The sequence below is a fragment of the Cucurbitaria berberidis genome (assembly GCF_010015615.1).
Source record: "Cucurbitaria berberidis CBS 394.84 unplaced genomic scaffold K460scaffold_4, whole genome shotgun sequence".
NCBI lineage: Eukaryota > Fungi > Ascomycota > Dothideomycetes > Pleosporales > Cucurbitariaceae > Cucurbitaria > Cucurbitaria berberidis.
Window position 1 is genome coordinate 148,536 of NW_024468938.1, and position 18,230 is coordinate 166,765.

General features: G+C 53.3%; 6 protein-coding genes across 6 annotated transcripts; 2 read left to right on the forward strand and 4 right to left on the reverse strand.

The window, feature by feature from the left end:
* Positions 1–643: 643 nt before the first annotated feature.
* Positions 644–6,665, reverse strand: K460DRAFT_377996 (uncharacterized protein; the record flags this gene model as incomplete). Its single annotated transcript, XM_040935033.1, has 7 exons — positions 644–669; positions 724–2,595; positions 2,759–2,822; positions 2,901–4,202; positions 4,300–4,484; position 4,523; positions 5,343–6,665. 7 exons carry the CDS (start codon positions 6,663–6,665, stop codon positions 644–646), a joined length of 4,773 nt encoding a protein of 1,590 aa, XP_040785228.1.
* Positions 6,666–6,789: 124 nt separating this feature from the next.
* K460DRAFT_132760 (uncharacterized protein) lies at positions 6,790–7,398 on the reverse strand. Its single transcript, XM_040926689.1, has one exon. It carries the CDS (start codon positions 7,263–7,265, stop codon positions 6,924–6,926), a length of 342 nt encoding a protein of 113 aa, XP_040785229.1. The 5' UTR covers positions 7,266–7,398; the 3' UTR covers positions 6,790–6,923.
* Positions 7,399–7,530: 132 nt separating this feature from the next.
* Positions 7,531–8,610, reverse strand: K460DRAFT_289688 (uncharacterized protein; the record flags this gene model as incomplete). The annotated part of the gene is made up of 1 exon (XM_040929138.1): positions 7,531–8,610. One exon carries the CDS (start codon positions 8,608–8,610, stop codon positions 7,531–7,533), a length of 1,080 nt encoding a protein of 359 aa, XP_040785230.1.
* A 1,123-nt stretch (positions 8,611–9,733) lies between these two features.
* On the forward strand, positions 9,734–10,438 carry K460DRAFT_367622 (uncharacterized protein). The gene has a single exon (XM_040933607.1). The coding sequence runs from the start codon at positions 9,767–9,769 to the stop codon at positions 10,007–10,009; it is 243 nt and encodes an 80-aa protein (XP_040785231.1). The 5' UTR covers positions 9,734–9,766; the 3' UTR covers positions 10,010–10,438.
* Positions 10,439–11,888: 1,450 nt separating this feature from the next.
* K460DRAFT_339961 (uncharacterized protein) lies at positions 11,889–14,060 on the reverse strand. The gene is made up of 2 exons (XM_040931103.1): positions 13,907–14,060; positions 11,889–13,853 (listed from the first exon to the last, which is right to left on the reverse strand). The coding sequence occupies exons 1-2, from the start codon at positions 14,027–14,029 to the stop codon at positions 12,372–12,374; spliced, it is 1,605 nt and encodes a 534-aa protein (XP_040785232.1). The 5' UTR covers positions 14,030–14,060; the 3' UTR covers positions 11,889–12,371.
* A 519-nt stretch (positions 14,061–14,579) lies between these two features.
* On the forward strand, positions 14,580–17,153 carry K460DRAFT_356498 (uncharacterized protein; the record flags this gene model as incomplete). The annotated part of the gene is made up of 4 exons (XM_040931965.1): positions 14,580–14,655; positions 14,867–15,938; positions 15,993–16,479; positions 16,533–17,153. The coding sequence occupies 4 exons, from the start codon at positions 14,580–14,582 to the stop codon at positions 17,151–17,153; spliced, it is 2,256 nt and encodes a 751-aa protein (XP_040785233.1).
* Positions 17,154–18,230: the final 1,077 nt, after the last annotated feature.

Sequence of the window (18,230 nt, forward strand, 5' to 3'; positions counted from 1 at the left end):
GTCATGTAGCCACACTTGCCATCAGCTTCAAGCGCACTCGCCCAATTGGCGCAAATAAGCCGGCCTCGGCCACACATTTGTCATTCCATCGCATCCCTCCACAGCAGGCCTTTCACCAGCTGACTGCGCCTTTAATTAAGCCTTGTCTGCACACACACACACACACACACACACACACACACAGCGACCTGATTTGAGATGGAATGGGTGGCTTCAGCCACATTTGCTTGCGTTGAGGTTTGCTGGCGTCATCAGACCCACTAATGCCCGTGCTAAGCTCTGCTTGGCGAAAGCTTGGGTTTAGCCATGAACGAGACATGTTTTCTTCCCTGCCCATTCTCGTGCTTTATGCATTAAATACTACGTACATGTTCACTGCTCTCACACTCTGTGCACATACAAGAAGCATGCACCAATCCTTGAACGCGCATGAAGAACGGGCCGGATAGATAGAACAGCGCCATGCAATACAGAGGTAACAATACGTCGTATGTGGGATAAACATGATATGCAGCCGCTCAACCTTTCCATAGAATGACAAACTAACATCTGGGGATTATTCACAAAGGTGTATAGAATATAACAAGGGTAAGTAGGCGCCCCCCCTCAACGTTGTCAACCAAACCGAAACACGACACTACAATTAGAAGCCGAAAGGGTTCTGAGGGGCTACAGAGATATTAGCATCACATTCGTACCATGCCTTTTTCTGTTTTGACTTACTAGCATTGGCAAGGTTTGCCCTCCCCGTCGGCTGCGGTGTCAACTTCTTCGCTGCTTGTACGCCAAAAGCAATCTTGGGTGCAGGACCTGTTTTCTGTGGCACCAACGGCTGCATTTGAGGCATCGATGGCATCGGCGGCATCGGCGGAATGGGTGGAGGACTCTGCGTTGACATGAAGCCAGTCGGCTGTGGCTGGATAGCTGGAGGGAGGAAACGGTTGACGCCTGTCGCCTGCGGGTTGAGCGGCGATGGCTGGAAGGCGCTATAGCCCGTTGGTTGAGCTTGCAAAGGCTGAAACGGTGCTCGCGGAGGATCTGCGAACGGACTACCGTTTTGTTGGAAGCCTTGCTGAAACCCTTGTGGTTGAAAGCCTGTCTGCATGGGCTGCTGGAAGCCAGTGGGCTGTGGTTGTTGGTAAGGCGCGAATCCCGTTTGCATAGGCTGCTGTGGTGGAGGTGACACTGTGTTGTAGCCCGTTGGTTGAGGCACAATACCATTCTGGAAACCGAATCCGCCAGATGGCTGGGGAAAGCCCGTCATTTGCTGTTGCATACGCTGCATGTTTTGCATGTTCTGCAAGTCCTGCATACTCTGTCCCGGAGAAGCAACTTGAGCTACCATGTTCGGGTTGTAGCCGGTCAGTTGGGGTTGTAGTGGCGGAGGTGGACCAAAGGCACTCAGTTGAGGATTCTGAGGAGCTGAGGAGGCTCGCGGTGGCGGTGGAGCGATAAGACCACCGGCAGTCTGTTGCTGAGGAGGTTGTGGTCGCATTCGTGGTGGAGCCATGTTCTGAGGCTGCGTCAAAGCTTTGATGGCAGCAACCTGCTCGAACAGGGTGGGCGTTGCACCTGTCGGTTGCTGAATCAGGGGAGGCGCAGGCTGGGCAGGAGCTTGAGCTGGTTGCGGTACCGGCTCCGGGGCTGCTACTTGAGCAATTTCGTCAGGCTTAAGTGCAGGCATGTCCAAGAGGGATAATTCACTCATGGAGCCAGTCAGCGCAGGAGGTCTTGCTGCAGGACCAGGAGCTGTAGGGGCAACTGCCTGTGCTGGAGGCGGAGACGATGCTGGCGGCGGTGCAGACGCGGAGGCAGACCTCGACGGCTTCACATCCCAAGCGTTGTCTTCGAACCCTTCCACTTTCTTCCCTGGCACCGGAGCGGACGCCAATGGGGTCGGGGTAGCGTCTACAGGCTTCTTGACTGTATCGTCAGTCTTTTGTTCGAATGCCTTTGCATCTACGACATCGCTCGTCTGAACAGGAGGAGCCGGGCGTCCCTTGCGAGTGTTATTCCTCAACGCGCCACCAGGTCCGGAAAATAGACCGCCAGAACTTCCCTCTTCGCCCTCTTCAGCAAAGCTGACATTTCGTTTTTCGCGATCCGCACTTCGCCCATACTTGCTGTCCAAATGTTTCCTCACCCGAAGGATATCTCCTTCTTTGAGACCCAACGTACGTAGAAGCGCAGGTGTGATATCTTGCATATTCTCTTCGCCCATTTGGTCCTTGTGGAAGGCCTGCGCATACCGCTCGCAGATCTGAGGGTTGACACCACACTTTAGGAAAAAGTCGAACCAGTCGTAATCCGGCTTCTTTTCGACAGTGATTCCCGAAGGCGATCGGGGACCCGCCTCTTTAGCGCGCTGAGTGCTCCTTCTCTTCAGATCGGAAAGTGGTTTGTCGTCATCCAGGGACTCGCCTGTCACACGCTCCACATATTCAAGATCTTCGACAGACATCTTGGGAACAGGTACAGCAATCTTGACGCCATTGACTTTGTGCAAGTGGATCTTGCCATCTTTGATGAGAATGAATTCTGCTTCCACCTTGAAAGAACCAGACCGATCGGTCCAGGTGCGTATTTTTGCAGAATCTATAACTTCATATCAGCAAGCTTTCTCACATGCAAACGAAAGCAGGGCGTTGTAAGATGAATGAACTGGAACCAGACAATGCCCGGAACATGTCGTAATGTCCATTGAAAAGATACAGGATGGGTTGAGAGACGAGCAAAAGAGAGTTTATGGGATACTGACTCGGCTTGGACGAGGACTTTGAACTCGAGTCCTTGGTGGAGCTTTCGCGCTTGTTCGAAGATCTCTGTGAAGTACGACGATGGTCAACATTTGCATGCATGAGGCTAGAATTACGCGAAGGCAAATGCAGGCCAGGGCCTACCTGATCATTTCTCGCCTCACTTTCCGGCCTCTTCCGTCGTGAGGCCTGACGAGCAAGCTCTTCTTCTTCCCTTCTGTTCTGATCGACTATGGACCGACCGGCATTCGTCCCTGATCGAGCGACAGTGGACGCAGGAGTAGAGATGGGGACGGTTTCTGTTATCTCAACGTAGTTAGCTGGTACGACACCCTCTTTGCCATTTTTGAGTCGCCTGACTTTCCACCACTCGTCACTCGCTGAATCGTCGAGAACCAAGATTTCATCACCGAGTCCAACAGTGACCTCGTCGTCGCCCTGGGCCATGAAATCAAACTGCATGACGCCCTTCTTCTGCACATTCGAGTGTCTAGAGCCAGCAGCAAGCACCTCGCGTAACCCTACTCCCTTGGCAGCTCCTGCAAGCTCACCCAGGGCCGACATGATCTCTGTCGCGGTATCTTTCGCTCCGCAGTGGAAATCCACGCTCTTGCTTGGCTGCTTTAGCTCCATGAAGATATGTTTGCCTTCCTGTGAGTAGTATTCCATCTTATCAGCACTCCATTCTTGCTGAGGCCCGTCTCGTGACTTTTCCGGTGCGATCATAATCATGCCTTTCGGGATGTTGATGCCTAGAGTCATGGGCATCTTCTTATTCTTGCCAGGCTGTGTTAGGTACTCGTAGATGTTGTATAAATGATACCCTCCACCCGAAACAGGCGTATCAGGTATATCGTGATCATAGTGATCGAATGCAACACTTGGAGCTGGAGGCGATCTGACCCGTGGTGATGGGGACCGCGCGTGGGCATATTGAGTAGGAGGAGGTGAGAAGGAGTCGGACGGTGGTCGCTGTGGGAGACGAGGAGCTGGCGTTTCCTCATCAGACTCGTCGGGTGTGAATTGTACGCGTCGTCGAGCAGGCGCGCTCACATTGGGCGGGGGGGAAATAGTGGATCGCGGAGCAGCAGTTTGCTCGGATTTCTTCTGGATGATACCAGCAAGCGCGGCAGCAGGGCTCTGATGGGGAGGGCTTTCTGGGGTTGGAGGTTGCTGTTCGTCATCAGAATCGGGAGCTGGCGGCATGGACGGGCGGGTAGGTAGAGCGGGCGATGCTGCTGCCGGGGCTGCTGCACTTGGCCCACCCTTGATGAGCTCAATGTAGTTTGCTGGAGCGAAGCCGTAGTCACTCTCCACCCCTACCAATGTCCAGTCTGGGTCTGTGGTGTCATAGACGTCTAGAATGGCATCCTCCTTGAAGGAGAGCTCTTCGTCGGTCTGGCGGGCGTAGTCGTAGAGGGCTTTGGCTTGCGAGATGGGCCCGGCCTAGTATAGATGGTCAGCCGGAGAGCTATGGATGTATATGGGTAGGTGGGAAAGGCTGGTGGGACAAGGCGAGGATGGCGAACGATTGGTAGCGTACCTCTTGGATGTAATTATTAGGAATTAGGCCTTCGGGTTCCTCCTCGTCCTCGTCATGGCCCTTCTTCTTCGCCTTCCACCAGTCGTCGTCCGTTGACTTCTCTAGCACCATCAAGATGTCACCCTCATTCAGGGCAATCTCATTGCTGCTCTGGGGCTCATAGTCGTAGATGGCGCGGTATATGCCTAGGAACACCATTGTGTCGGCTGGCGGCGGGGCGTACCCTCACGGAGCGCGTTGCTATGGTATGGGGAGGGGGGATTGCAGCTGTTACTGGCGTGCACCGATGCGCATACGCTGGGCGGAGAGCGACGGGGATGCTGCTGCCGTTTCGAGGGGTTGGCAAGGAGAGAGAGCTGCTCCACACTCACTGCCCGGACAAGCGGCCAGCTGCTGGGGCACCAAGACTCCACAAGGAACGGCTAAGGATGGTGTTGCTGGAGGAAATCAAACGCAGGTTGCGGGGATGCTCGTGCTGCAACAGCCGCGAGAGGTGAGACAGATTGCTCATCTCCGATGAAGCTGGAGAGAGGCGGCTCAGTGCGCTAGCCTCAGGCGCCTCGGGCTGCCGCCGAGCTGGGTCCACAACGACGTCAACGCGCTTCTTCCGTGCAGCCTTCTCTTCCATTTCCTCGTTTGACATGGTGCTATATGGGCCTAGATCAGAGTCATTCCCTCTTGCTGCTCACCAAAAGGCAATTCGTCTCGTCATGTCCACCTTGATCTGTTGTTATAACATCTATCAACCACATGTGGTTACTTCACAATGGCTCCCAGGTTTTCCCATGAGCTGATCAAGGGCAGGAGGACATCAATCAATTCAATTGAAACTCGGTGGCTTCACGATAACCCTCAATACGTGAACCTAAAGCCCTTGGTACCTTCTAATACTCTCTTCCCTGTCCTCTGTCGCTGGTTCGCCATGTAGAAGTATACTGAGAACAGACCAATCACTCCAATAATCATCATGTGCGATCTAATTCATCTGTTAGCCTCATTCCCCATCTTCCGCAGGAAACTCCATGTACTTGCCCTATCGACACCCAGATGGCCGTCATATATCTGGGAGACTCTGGCTGTCTCACGATAAAACTCCCCGCAATGCCTCCCGCTCCATTGAACGCGGTGATTGCCGCTGCTGTGAAAACTCTCTTCCACTGCCCAACAATGTTATTCGCCTGATACGTCGCCATAGCCGCCCAGTTTGCCACATAGGCTCCCGTAGCCAGATATGTGCCAACATATCTCACAGTGACTTGGTCACAAAATCCAAGCATGCAGAAGCCCACAATCAGACATATGCTGTTGAACACTATGATGGGTCCCCGAAGTTGGAACTTGTCGCCGATGAGGGAGGAGAGGATGGCGGGCAAAACAGCGTAGTAGTATGGTGGTGCGGAGAGAAGTATACTCTTGTTGGAGCTGAAGCCCATGCCGGACCGAAGGATTATGGGCAGGAAGTAGGAGAGGGATGTTGAGACGAGGTTCTGCAGGAAGTAGAGACCACAGAAACCATAGACTTTGGTGTCTTTGGCGTGGATGAAAACTTTAGTCCAGGTGAAAGGATCGGGCTGTACGTCGCCGCGGTCCTTCTCGATGCGCGAAGAGGCGAGGGCGCTTTCGTGGGGTGTGAGGAAGTTCCATGATGTGTGGCTGTTCTCTGGAAAGTCTACCATCCACCAGTATGTGACTATGCCGACAAATGCTGTAATGGACCCTTGGACTACGAACATCCACTGCCAGCCTTTGAGGTATTTTCCATCAAGTTGGTTGAGGCCAAAGTTGACAATGCTTCCCGTAGCCAGCACAATGACCTCTCCGCTCTGTAAGAGTGCAAAGCGAAGCTGTTGCTCTTTGCGCGTGTACCAAGTAGAAACCAAATAGGTCAGCCCTGGGTACACGCCCGACATAGTAATACCGAGTAGGATTCTTAGAGCAATCATCTGCCGCCATGTCTGCACAAAAGCAGTACTTAGTGTAATAATGCCGAAACAGAATGTAATGAACGCAAACCAGATTCTCGGTCCAAAGATCCTAACCGCGATTGTAGACGGTAACTGGAAGGCAATAGAGGCGATGGTGAAGATGAAGATGGAGACTGAATATCTATTGCCAACGTTGAGTTCCAGATCGCTGAGCATCGAGGTAACTGAAGCGGAAGAGATGACCCCACTATCGAGCAAATTTAGACTGCACAGAATGCCAGCGATACTGCACAGGCGCAAATCAACCTTTAGTCTGATTTTATTTTCCCACTCCTCCTCGACGAGATCTCGTTCTCCAGTAACACTGGCAGCTTGTTCATCGCCTTGCACCTCTTGGATCGACTCGCCGAATGAGCTTTGGTTAGGAGGGGTTTTCATCATTTTGCCGGCGAATTGAGGGGTGAGAGAATGAGCAACCTGGGGGTAGACATAAGAGAAGCGCGTTATTTGTGAGATTCATGCATGGAAGCGGCCAGAACGCCTATCGTAGATGACTTGAAAGTGTGCCTAGTTTCGGCATGCTGAGGCTCCGCGATTCGTGTAGAACTTCCCACTTGCCGTTAGCGAGGCAAGGCGTAATTCCGCACCGGATTACGAGTGATGACCAATACTACTGCTTGGACTCAAGGAAAAATGTAATCATGGAACAAATGCACATCTATTCAGCTCTAGGCGTTTCGTCCGAATTGTATGGGACTTGACTAGCTTGCAAATGGAGAGAATGATAGCGAAGGGAGACACGTATCGAGCAAGTAAGGTGGTATCGATTTTCGTCCGATGAAGGAAGAACCTTTCTAGTGTAAACCACTGGCTATCCCAGCCAGTGGGGATGGGCAAACGGGCATCCTGCCAAAGCCATGTAGCGAATGTGGGTATTTGTGAATGACTGGGTTGAAAGACAAGGAAAGATAACAAAGTCCAACACTGGGGTGAAATGAAGCAACAAATCCTTTCCTCCCCGTGTTGACACAGGTTTCTCATCTTGGATGAGTGAGTGCCGTTGCTCCGACCGTCCAACCGTATGTATACCTGATTCCACCAATCCTTCGCTAAGACAATTTAGTGGTGTAAAGTGTTGATAGTGTGACAACAGGGGTAACATGCAAAAGCCAACCGAAATCCCAAAAGCACTCGCTTCGTAATTCATGAAAATCAAAAGGCAGCTCTTGAAAAGATCAAAAGTCAAGATTAAAAGGTATAGAGGCCGCATAGCCCAAGCGAAGAGTGGAGTGAGGACGTGTATTGTTCAACCATCATCTTCAGCATCATCGTCTTCCTCGTCCTCATCCTCCTCACTTGTGCTTTGCCGTTGCGCAACACCTGCCTTGTTCTTCTTGTTGTTGGGTGTTCCTTTCAGATGGGTGGTAGATGCCTTTCTTTTGGGTCCAGAGCTGGTAGTCGCTTTTATGGGCAAGGAGGCATTTTCCTTGTTGCCGTCTTCAGCCTCGCCACCCTTCTGAGCGTCCATAGCAGCCACCTCTTCAGCGGTCAAGAATCGACCACCAGGCCCACGTGGGCGACGCATGGCATGGTTATGTCTAGATTCGTGCAAGTATGGCTTCCGTCCCTTGGAGGTCAGTCGTAGAGCGTCTTCAAGCTTCTGTCTTGCGAGACGCCTCTTCAGGATGCGATGGAATTGCTTGGCGTTGACATAGAGAGGTGCCTCCTCTGCTTGCGCACCGGATACTAGTTCAGGGGATTGCTGATGCTGAGGTGGTTGTTGAGTCATCTGTGGCGGAACGGATGGTCTGGGGCCAACGTGGCTCATGACGGGCTGTGGCTGTTGCATCGCCGGGCTGCTGATCTGAGTACTCATCCGCCGCTGCTGCATTGCTTGACCTGGGGTCATCTGAACCTGCGATGGGAGCGCGCTGTTCATGGCATTGGAAACAGCAGTGGGCGATCGAGGGGCGACGCGTCCGTCACCCTTCATTGGTCCCCCAGACATACGTGGTGAGGCCCTCGGGTCCTGTGCCAGCTGTCCTGGAATCGCATTTTGGTCATAGTATCCCGCCGCTGGACCTGCTGCGGCTGCTGTCGCCATAGCAGCTGCTTGCGTTGGTGACATGTACTGTTGGTGCATGTTTGGAATGTATCCTTGCTGTGCATAGCCCATTTGCTGATGGTGCTGTGGATTTGGTGCGCCGCCATGATTGTAGCCTTGTGACGGAAGTATTGGTGACGTTTGTTGATACTGCATCTGTTGTTGTGTCGGAGAAGTTATTGATGGGTTTCCCGCGGCGGGGTTTGGTGCTCCACCATAGTTTTGCAGGTGTCCGGGGGCATGCCCATGGTGAGACTGTTGGAATTGTGCGTAGTCGGTCATGTTAGGTATGTTGGGGGTATGGAACAGTTGGGTGCACAGAGACAAGCTTGCTGTACGCGACCTGAGGCGGCGTTGTCTCGAGTATTACCCCAGATGCGCCACTGATGAGCACAGACCCGGGTCACTGTATCGGTCCTCGTGGAAGCCTTCGTGTTGCGCTGAAATGAGCCTCCGTTGCAGGATTTGCGCGAGCGTGGTGATTGGGACGGAGGATCGTGGTGAGGATTGCGACTGGGTCGACGGCAGACGCGACTTGTAGAGTAGATGCGCGGCGACTGGTCAAGAGCTGTAGCCTGGAGCTGAGCCGAGATTAGCATGCGGCCAATGATGCGCGTTCCAAACATGCGTGGGGGATGGAGCTTACGAGGGAAGGAGTATTGCGGCGAGTTGAGGTGCTAGATGGCTGGTCTCTCGGTGCGCCAGACGATTAAAAGGATGCTCGACCGTGATGCTGTTTGCTGATCGAGGGTGAGATATCGGGAGGAGCACTGTGTCTAGGCACGCAAGCACAGGCTAGGTCACGTCGCGGCAGGGCCGATGCTTGATGCGTTGTCAATGGCCACGCTTATGAGGCGAAATCGCTAGAGAAGTGCACGGTTGTAGCCTCAGCGCGAGACTTGAGGCGCAACGGTAGCGATTGGGTGCAGAGGCAGATGCTGGGGCGGTGCTCTCGCACAGAAGAATAGAGGGGGTTGGCGAGGAGGAAGACGCAGTCTAGAGGCCCGCGCCGTGTGGGGAATGAGCCGTTGCAGGAGATCACCAGTCAGGAATGAAGCAGAGAATTGTCTACACTGTTAAGAGTAACCGTCAGCTAGTTTCAGACGCGCATGTTGAAGCAATTGGAGGAGGTCGAGGGTGGGCATGTGCTGGCGGGCGGGCGATTGGAGGTGATGCGTTGGCAATGCAGGTTCATGCAGGCCCATGAGCACACTTACCGACTTTGATCAACGGCGGCACATGCACGTCGCAATTGCGCGCTCTGTCGGTTGCTGCGCCGTCAGGGTGACGGTGCTTGTACGGCGGCGGCTCTACGAAGAAGCCAAGGGGGGGGGGGGGATGCAAGCCGCGACAGCGCAAGCAACTTGTTGTCGTGGCGCGCAGCTGACAGTTCTGGCAGCAACGAGGCCTAGGCAAGCGGCAGCGTATGCGATACAAGATGGCTCTTTTGCTTTTGGTCTTGATGAGCCGGGTGTTCCCGTTCCTGATGCAGCATTGTGAGCAAGAGAAGATTGGGAAATGGTCGCGAGAGCGCGCCCGACCGAGTACAAGCGCTCGAGGCGCACAGCAACATGGTGGGCGGCGCGCGGCGACGGGCGAAGACGGAACCAGGCGGGAGAGACAAAGGCATGTATGTGCAAGGCGTTTTGGACTGATCCAAGCGGCGACGAGAGGATATTGAAGATGATGGACTTACCGACGCGACAGGCCGCAGCAAAGTTGGGTCACGAGATTTTTTTTTGGTGGTGGTGAGGATGGCGACTCGCGTTGATTTGATGGAGGTTCTTGTCTCACTGGCGCGTGTGAAATACCTGGCAATGGGCAGCTGTGCGCGAGCTGCACGCTGTGTGGATGCGCCTAATAAGCAGTGCACCCAAGTAGCCGTCGACGTTTGGCGTGTGTGGCTATGGGCTAGTTTAGGTATTCAGGTATAGCTGTGGTGCAGATGATTGGAGAGGAAAAGAAGATGCGGGATTGGTAGTTTATTAGGGAAAACAGCGAACGGCGGGGTTCTTGTCCTCGATTCGGTGAAATAGAGGCACGGCCCAAAACAGGGATAGGTCAGCCACGCTGGGGGGTAACTTTCCAAGGTTCCAAGGTTTGCGTGGCCGCCCAATCGCTTGCCTGCGCAATAAATACCTTTTGGCGGTTTCCGGGGACTATTATACCATCTACTATTATCTATATGGATACCAAAACAAACGCGCTACTATAGATGCTGTCCCCAGATTCATATACGACTTGGTACGCTCGCCGCACCTTTCAGCAACAGGGAAAAAAAGGGCCTGTTGTCGTCGGTTACCGTGCCCGAGGCTGGGAAAGGCTCGATGACGTCCGCAAAAGCAAAGCGGGCAGCAGCGGTGAGCTGTGTGGGAAGGAGCTGGGGAGGCGCACCTTCCACTTGCCCACCCGCACCTTTCCGCCGCTGGCACCCTCTTCTCATCATCAAACCCGCACACGTTGTCGTCCTGTCCAGTGCTGCAGTGCTGCACCTGCACACCACCCGAGAGCCGACATATTGCACATGACTGGCAAATCACAATCACACTGGCCCAACAATTCCCGGCGCCTAGCCAACGTGATGGCGCACTTTTCCGCCCGTGCGCCCTCTTCTGCTGGCACGGCTTGGTAATTGGCCGAAGCAGCTGAAATTGCTGCGCCCCCAGGCTGTCTCAACAGTGTGCACAGCTTGCCGCGAGATAGCAAACTTGGTCCGTCACAGTCGCACCTAGCACCCTGTATGCCTTCAGCCTGCGTGATCGGAAGTGCCTCTATGCTCTGTCCGCACCGTGTGTTTCACACTCAGCCAACGAGCAACCGTGTTTTCCTTTCCTGCATCCATTGGCCTAGCGGCTGTCTCGTCCGCGTCTCAGAGCCACCAGATAACGTCAGCACGTCGCCTAGTCAAGGCCTCAGCGACAGAAAAGCTGTACTGCTGGCTCGACTTCGCGTCTCTACCATCGACGACAACCGCATGTCCCATATGTCCCAAAGCAGTTGACCACAGGACTAGCCTCCGACAATTTCTTCTCCACCGTCATCTTATCCTCCCACACCTCGAGCCCGTCAGTTCGGTTCGGCCGGCTTGTGAGGTCACACAACCTTTTGAATGATAGTAGGGAGGGATAATCGGTGCATTTTCCTAAAGTCGCGCCTTGTCCGGCGGCTGAAAGTGTGCGCTCTTTTTGACGAGCGACGGAGCGCCGCCGACCTCAGATGGCATGGCTTGCTCAACTCAGGCAAATGCTAGTCCTCGTGCTGGTTTGTGCCAAACTCCAGTTGATCTTCGCCAAATAGCTAATGCCAGGTCGAACCTGTCCAAATGGCGTTTCTCTGGTATTCAAGCAGGTAATAAAATTAACTAGTACGGTAGTTTTGCGAATGGAGTGAACCACTCCAACCACCCTTCTTCTTCTTCTTCTCAGCATCAATCATGACAAGTGGATGCCTCACTTTTCTACCATCACATGACTGCCTAATAACCATGCCAAATCCCAAGTACCAGAATGTACCCAAGAGTACCGACCGAAGCTCGGCTAGACATCTCGCTAACTCTACGTCGCACCTGGCGTATCAGCGTCGATTGCTCATCGCATTAATCAAATTAGGTTACATCTTCCGTCTTGCAGATCCCCTCACGTCCTCCGGTACATGGTCGCGACTCCGTTCCGCCTTCCTCTTTAGGTCAAACACGGAAGTAACATCAACATCGTTCTTCAGATTACCCATGATAGCCATACCATACTTTCACCTGACGACACGCAGCATAGCCATGGAGCAAAACACCACGAAACCTACTATCCGGTATTCTGCTCTCTTCCTATACCCAAGGTACAATTGAATCTGTCCGCCATCACTATTACAGATCCCTTGGATAGTGAAACTTATCGGGAGGCTGTAATCAAGTGTCATGTGCACGCGCATGTACATGTTACGACATTGTCCATGGGCGAGGGGCCATAGCAAAGTCCATAGTATGTTTCTTTGGGGACTTGTACTGACAGTAATTCGGCGTGCGTGACTACATAATGCGACTACTACTCCTACTTCTTCGCACCCGTCTTCTTCCACGCAGAACTCCTACTCTTCCGTCCATTTGGACCCTTTTGCTTTCCTCCACTCCCCTTGAATTTCAAGCCACTCTTCCCCTGCTTCTCACTGGCCCTGTGGCCCTCGAATACAAATGCCTCTTTCGTCTGCGCCTTGGCCACTTTACCCAACATCGACCGTGCACGGCCTTGCATCGACTTCTGCTCCTCGGTCATCTTCGGCGCATATCCTGCCTTGCCGTTGGTTTTGGGTGACTTGGACGGTGGCGGACCGCGCGGTTTGTCCTTGTTCTTCTTCTCTGCTTTACACCGTGTTACACGAAGTATACGCGGGAGCATAGGCGGATATTTCTTCTCGTTGAGTTGAAGAGCTCCTTCGACGCCGTTCTCATCCACAAACTGAACATAAGCAAATCCTTTCCCAACCCTCGTCTTAGCATCGCGAACTACGCGGACGCTCTCTATCTTGCCTGCTTTGGCGAAGTGCACCCAAAGACCTTCTTCGACGTCAGACGCAGCTTTCTTCTTCCTCTCTGACCCGTCTTCGTTGGGAGTCTGACTCTCGTCATCTACAAAGGGTAGATTGCCTACAAAGACGCAACGGCGGTGGTCGACTTTCATTGGGTGGGCAACGGAGTCGACGTGCAGGTGACGTTTGAGAAGAAGGCTTCCATTCAGTCGCTTCACTGCCTCTCGTGCAGCAACCTTGGTCGTGTATACGGCATAGGCGTGTGTGCTCTTCGTCGTCGAGTCCATAATCTCCTTCTTTGCGAAAGCAGCGCGCTTTGGCAAAGCGCTGGCAAACGCTGTGGAGCGAAAGCGTATCGACTCAATTTTGTGAGGGGGCTTGTTGTCTGCCAAATCAGAGATGAAGGACTCAAGGTGCTTTTTGAGAGCTTTCTCGGCGGATTTGGAGCTTATGCATTCAGTGGACACGTTGCCAAGGAAGACGGTGCGGGCAGCCTTCTCCAGCTCTGATGCATCTTTGTCCGTCGTCTCCGCGAGCGACTCGTGCGTGGGGGGCGCAAAGTCTACCTCTTCATGCGCTGCCTTGTCTGAAGCCTCGTCCTCCTCGGCAGCCTTTGCAGACTTGCGCTTCTTTTGTCGCTGCTCCTCCTCCTTCTCTTCCTCGAGGGCAAGCTTGCGCATGTAGGTGTCCTCGATCTCCTCTTTGTCGCCCCGCTTGCGCTTCTTGTTTGGCTTTTCTTGCGCCCCACTCAAAGCCGACTCTCTCAACCTGGCGAGCACTACCTCATTCTCAGACTGGTGTGCTTCTGATTCGTCCTCGGACGAAGCATCGCTGGCTACGGAGGAGTCTTCCCTGTCATGATCATCCTCGCCGTCTGCTTCGGTATCTGAAGCCTCACTTTCCAATTCTGAGAGTACTTCATCATCTGCCTCGCTCGCGTCTTCGGCCGAATGCTTTTGTATACGATCTTGATATCGTGACTTTGGAGGCGCCTGCACTGGACCTGCCTACGCATTCAGTTAGCAATCGCGGTAAATGGCCGGGAGTGAGATAAACGCACACTGCTCGCAAACAGCGATGATAGCGTAGGGTCAAACGCCTTCTTGTCAACTTTGATGAATGACTTATCGTTCTTCTGCTGCGTCTCTGGTTTCGCAGAGTGTTTGTCTTTGGATTTGGCCATGGCGACAAATTAGATGGTTGTCGGCAGCAAGCTTGTCAGAAAGTTTTTGGTGGACCCTCGCACCAGTTGACCACTCACGGTGTGCCATTGCGCTAGGCCCAAGTGGGAACACTTTGTCCGGCAGAACGACGGCCCGCGGCGGGCGGTGAGAGACTGGCAGATGGATCGCAGTCGGTCATTCGCAGGCCTCTCAGGGCCTCCAGCAGTCGACCCGCTTCCGCTTCTGAGCGCAGTTCACACCTCCCATCCTAGCTGCTTCTCCGCTCTGTCTGCCAACACGCTCATGCTTCACGCTGCCCCGCGTTTGCATACACACTCGTGCACACTTCCCGGGGCTGTCACCGGACCGCTCTTGCCAGAACCGTGCCTATACCCACCCCCGGCGCCCGCGTCTTTCGCAGCGGCAGAAGCGTTTTTGACCTCGCTCCAAACCCAGCACCCGCCACCTCCCATAGTAGCTCTCAAGCATCGCCGACTCCTACCATATTATCTACAATTGCTATACCCAACATTGGCCGCGAGCTGACGCACTCTCCTGCCGGGGCGCACCATGAGCGCACACGAGGCGAGACGGAGCACATCGAGAACAGCTCCCGACCCTCGCGACGATAGTTTACAGCCAAACAGTACGTACCTTTTTATTGATGTTAGGAGCTTGGTCGTCTTTCAGTTGAGGGCCTTGCGAGTCACGAATACTTCACTGGCTCTTTGACGTTGGCTGTTGCGCTGTTGCGTCAACCGAGGCGACACTAGAGTTGCGAACCTCCTCACAATTCCACCTTAGCTATCAATACTGTCCGCCTCAGGCTTAAAGCTAACTACTTTATTTCTGTACAGGTGCGAATCCTACGCTCACGAGTAGTTATCCCGATCCCTCTTCTACGTCCACCCTCTCACACCCGTCTGCACCAGCGCAACCGGCAACAGCAACCGGCGAGGAAGCCACAGCGATTGCTGCCGCAATGCTTAGTACAATGTCAGCTCCGACGATAATCCTTGCGCAAGCACTAGCAGTTGACGCGGCAACTTCTGGCTTCGACGACCTTGCAGACAATAGGTCCAGCAGCTTGAGCGAGATTGGAGATGCTTCCGATGATCAGTCTGAGCCCACACCGCGGCCTACCACAGCATTGGACTTGGACGAGGATGATTCTGAGGCTGAGACCGAGCGATTAGAGAACACGCCACGAAAACTCACGCGCACGGCCACAGATACGTCATTGTTGTCTGAACCACCATACACGAGGACGCCGAGCAAGCTGGCACACTCGAACACAGTAGAACAAGAAGATTCTGCCCCGCCCACACCCTCTGTCATCAATAATGAAGCGACTAGGGACGAAGCCGCTGAAGCGAAAAACCCCCTACACTCCCTATCGCTCGTCGCAGCTTCAGAAGCAGCGAGCCTGGAATATGCGGGCAAGAAAAGGAAGAGAACAAGTGCTGAAGGAAGCCCTGTTGACGACGAGGACGACGAGCCCGCACGGAAACGAAGCGGAACTGGGAAGACTGTCAATGGCTCAGTCGATCCTATCGTCGGCAGTTTGGAACAAATAGATGCAGACGAGGAGCTTGAAAATGCTGAGGAGCGTTTATCACAGCTCGCGCAGGAAGAAATGGATCTCGAAGAGCGACAGGCCAATATTGCAGCGGAAACCGTCAGCGAAATGGCGACCGTTGCGAAACACACGAAACCCCGAAAGGGCGGCAGACGAGGGAAGCGGAAATTAGAGGATCCCAGCTATGCCTACAGCGAGCCGTTCGTGGGTCTTGAGGCCCACGAGGGCGAAGGTGAGGGCGAGAACGATGAAGAGGACAGTACAGGCCTTGACGAGGAAGTCTCCAAGAAGAAATTCGCGATCGACAAGCTTGCGGAGATCGAAAAGAAGTTCAAGGTTTTCCGGGAAAAGTGAGTGCATTGTACGCAGCAGACGCTCACGCAACAATAGCTGACTGTAGATAGGTTATGCGACGAACAGATTACGCAACTCGAACGAGAGCTCGAACTACTCAAGCAGCCGAACTGTGTCCACCCTGAGTATCTCGCCATGATCAAGTGCGTAGACGACCGACGAGCCGATAAGATCGCGTACGAGACAAGATTACTCGACTATAAGCAGAGGAACCTTGAGACAATAACGACAGCAGAGCGACACCAGATGCATAGCCAGTATTTCCAGTCAGTGCGGCATGTGCGCGAGGAGATCCTCGAGGAGTGCAACCAGCGCGTGTTCGAACTGCAGCGAGGAAGACGACAGCTCGGTTGCGACGAAACCGAATACATGATCCAGCTTCCAGAGAAGCGGTCCGATCAGATAAGACACCAAACAGCATATAATCTCGAGGTCTCCATCTTGTCTGGAGTGGCGAAATATGTTGGTTTCCCTGCAGCACCAGATATCAGTGCTGCACGGCCTTCAGAGATTGATGAGGATCTTCGAGCCATGAAGGTGAGTTGCTGAACGCATCTGCTACAGAAATAGCAGCTGATTCGGCGCTGCAGATCGCGACGCGTGCTCCAGCGCCTCCTCCTTCATTCCGCACGTACAACCGGACGACTACAGCGGATGAAGCTGCTGCAGAAGAGCAGTTTCTAGAAAGTACACCTTGGGCAAATCCAAGGCACCCTGCCCATCAGGAAACACGTTACACTTCTGGACCATCACGCGTGCCAAGCTATCAGACACCAGCTGGCCAGCGTCGCGTGGTTGACCTAACTGCTCCGAATGGTTCGGTTTCCACAATTGAAGCGACCTCAAATCCTCCGTCTTCCAAAGCCCATAACATCAATGGTCGGATAGGTGAATCAGAGTCGCCGGTCCTACAGATGAAGCGGCCTCAGAACGATCACGCAGCGTACACAGATACGCCCGGCTCTAACCCTCGAAATCCTGGAATGTTAGGAAGGGAGAATTACGGGATATTGTCCAGTCCCGCGATGCAGCCAGATGAGCTAGGCGGTCAACATTGGGGTGGTGGTAGTAACCGGCTACTCAGCTCAGGTCCAACTACAGCTCCTACTAGTACACCCGGTCCCGGTCGACCCGACGCAGCCCGAGTGCCATTAACGCAGCGTAGCGGTCTCGGCTCGTTAAGCGTTGGCAATGGCCTGTTCGGACGGTGACCTTGACGGAGGATTTCTTTCATTTCTGTGCATTGTACAGCCGGCGTTTATACCCGTTGAACACATGGCCTCCTCCGCTAAGAGTCCGTGTTATGGAGCGAATGGCGTTTCTGTATTTACCATCCCCTTTGCATTGTCAGGGGGTCGCGTGCTAGAACCATGGGGCATGACATGATGGGCGGCATATTCTCATCTTTACGGCGTTTTCGCATGCGGACTATCTCCGCCTCGATGAACTCCTATGGAGACTTCGGTGTTTAGTTCATTAGACACCATGTAAGCGAATAAGCTTTCCAGGTGAGAATCGAATGAAAGTCGTCCTGCCTCCCGATTGGAGCTTGGTTGGCCAAATCACCAACAGACGCTAGCGTACGTGCTTTACTGTGAGGCGCTCCTGATCCACCTCTCGTGTTCTTTTAGCCTGCCTTCCTCACTACATCTAGCGATCAATACGAGCTACACCAATCGTGGCGTTAAACCCATCATATATGTCAACCAGGATGTTATAGAAGGAAAGAGCGTCTTACCGGTTATTTACACCTTGAGGCGGGAATCTCTAGACGCCATGGTCACATACGGGTACAGCCCCAATGACTGGCTTGCGGTCCATAATTCCACACGCCTTCACGATCAAATATTGGGAATGGGAAGTTGTAGAACTGATGGACGTCAATCGGTTGAAGTCATGTCAAGACAATCTTTAGGGGGGATCATCATGAACAATACGCTTTCAACCAAGCGACGTTTTGCATCGACAAACCACGCTCGAATTTACCTTGGGGCGATTCACCCCAAAATTATTTCTGTGGACCTACAGTCATCTATGGAGGCTTGATAGCAGTTAGCAAACCACCACGCTATTCTACCACCTTGGTTCTCACAAATAGGGTATATAGGAGAAGCGCTAGGTAGAACTGATTCGCCCTTGTATATGTTCTGCTGAACCAATTGAGTCTTTAGGTCAACCTGGTCGAGCAGACAGGACATCGATTGTTTGAGCTATAGTCTTCATTCTTTACACTCGCTTCTATTGTTCGAGCTAAGTCCATATATCATATAGTGCTTGGCCGAGGTACG

Excerpts from the sequence above, each read along its gene's own strand:
- K460DRAFT_367622 (XM_040933607.1), top strand. The coding sequence starts at position 9,767 with ATGGCTCTTTTGCTTTTGGTCTTGATGAGCCGGGTGTTCCCGTTCCTG.
- K460DRAFT_339961 (XM_040931103.1), bottom strand. The coding sequence starts at position 14,029 with ATGGCCAAATCCAAAGACAAACACTCTGCGAAACCAGAGACGCAGCAG. Across the intron at positions 13,854-13,906 it reads CATCGCTGTTTGCGAGCAGT|GCAGGTCCAGTGCAGGCGCC; the intron begins GTGCGTTTATCT and ends CTGAATGCGTAG.
- K460DRAFT_132760 (XM_040926689.1), bottom strand. The coding sequence starts at position 7,265 with ATGAGAAACCTGTGTCAACACGGGGAGGAAAGGATTTGTTGCTTCATT.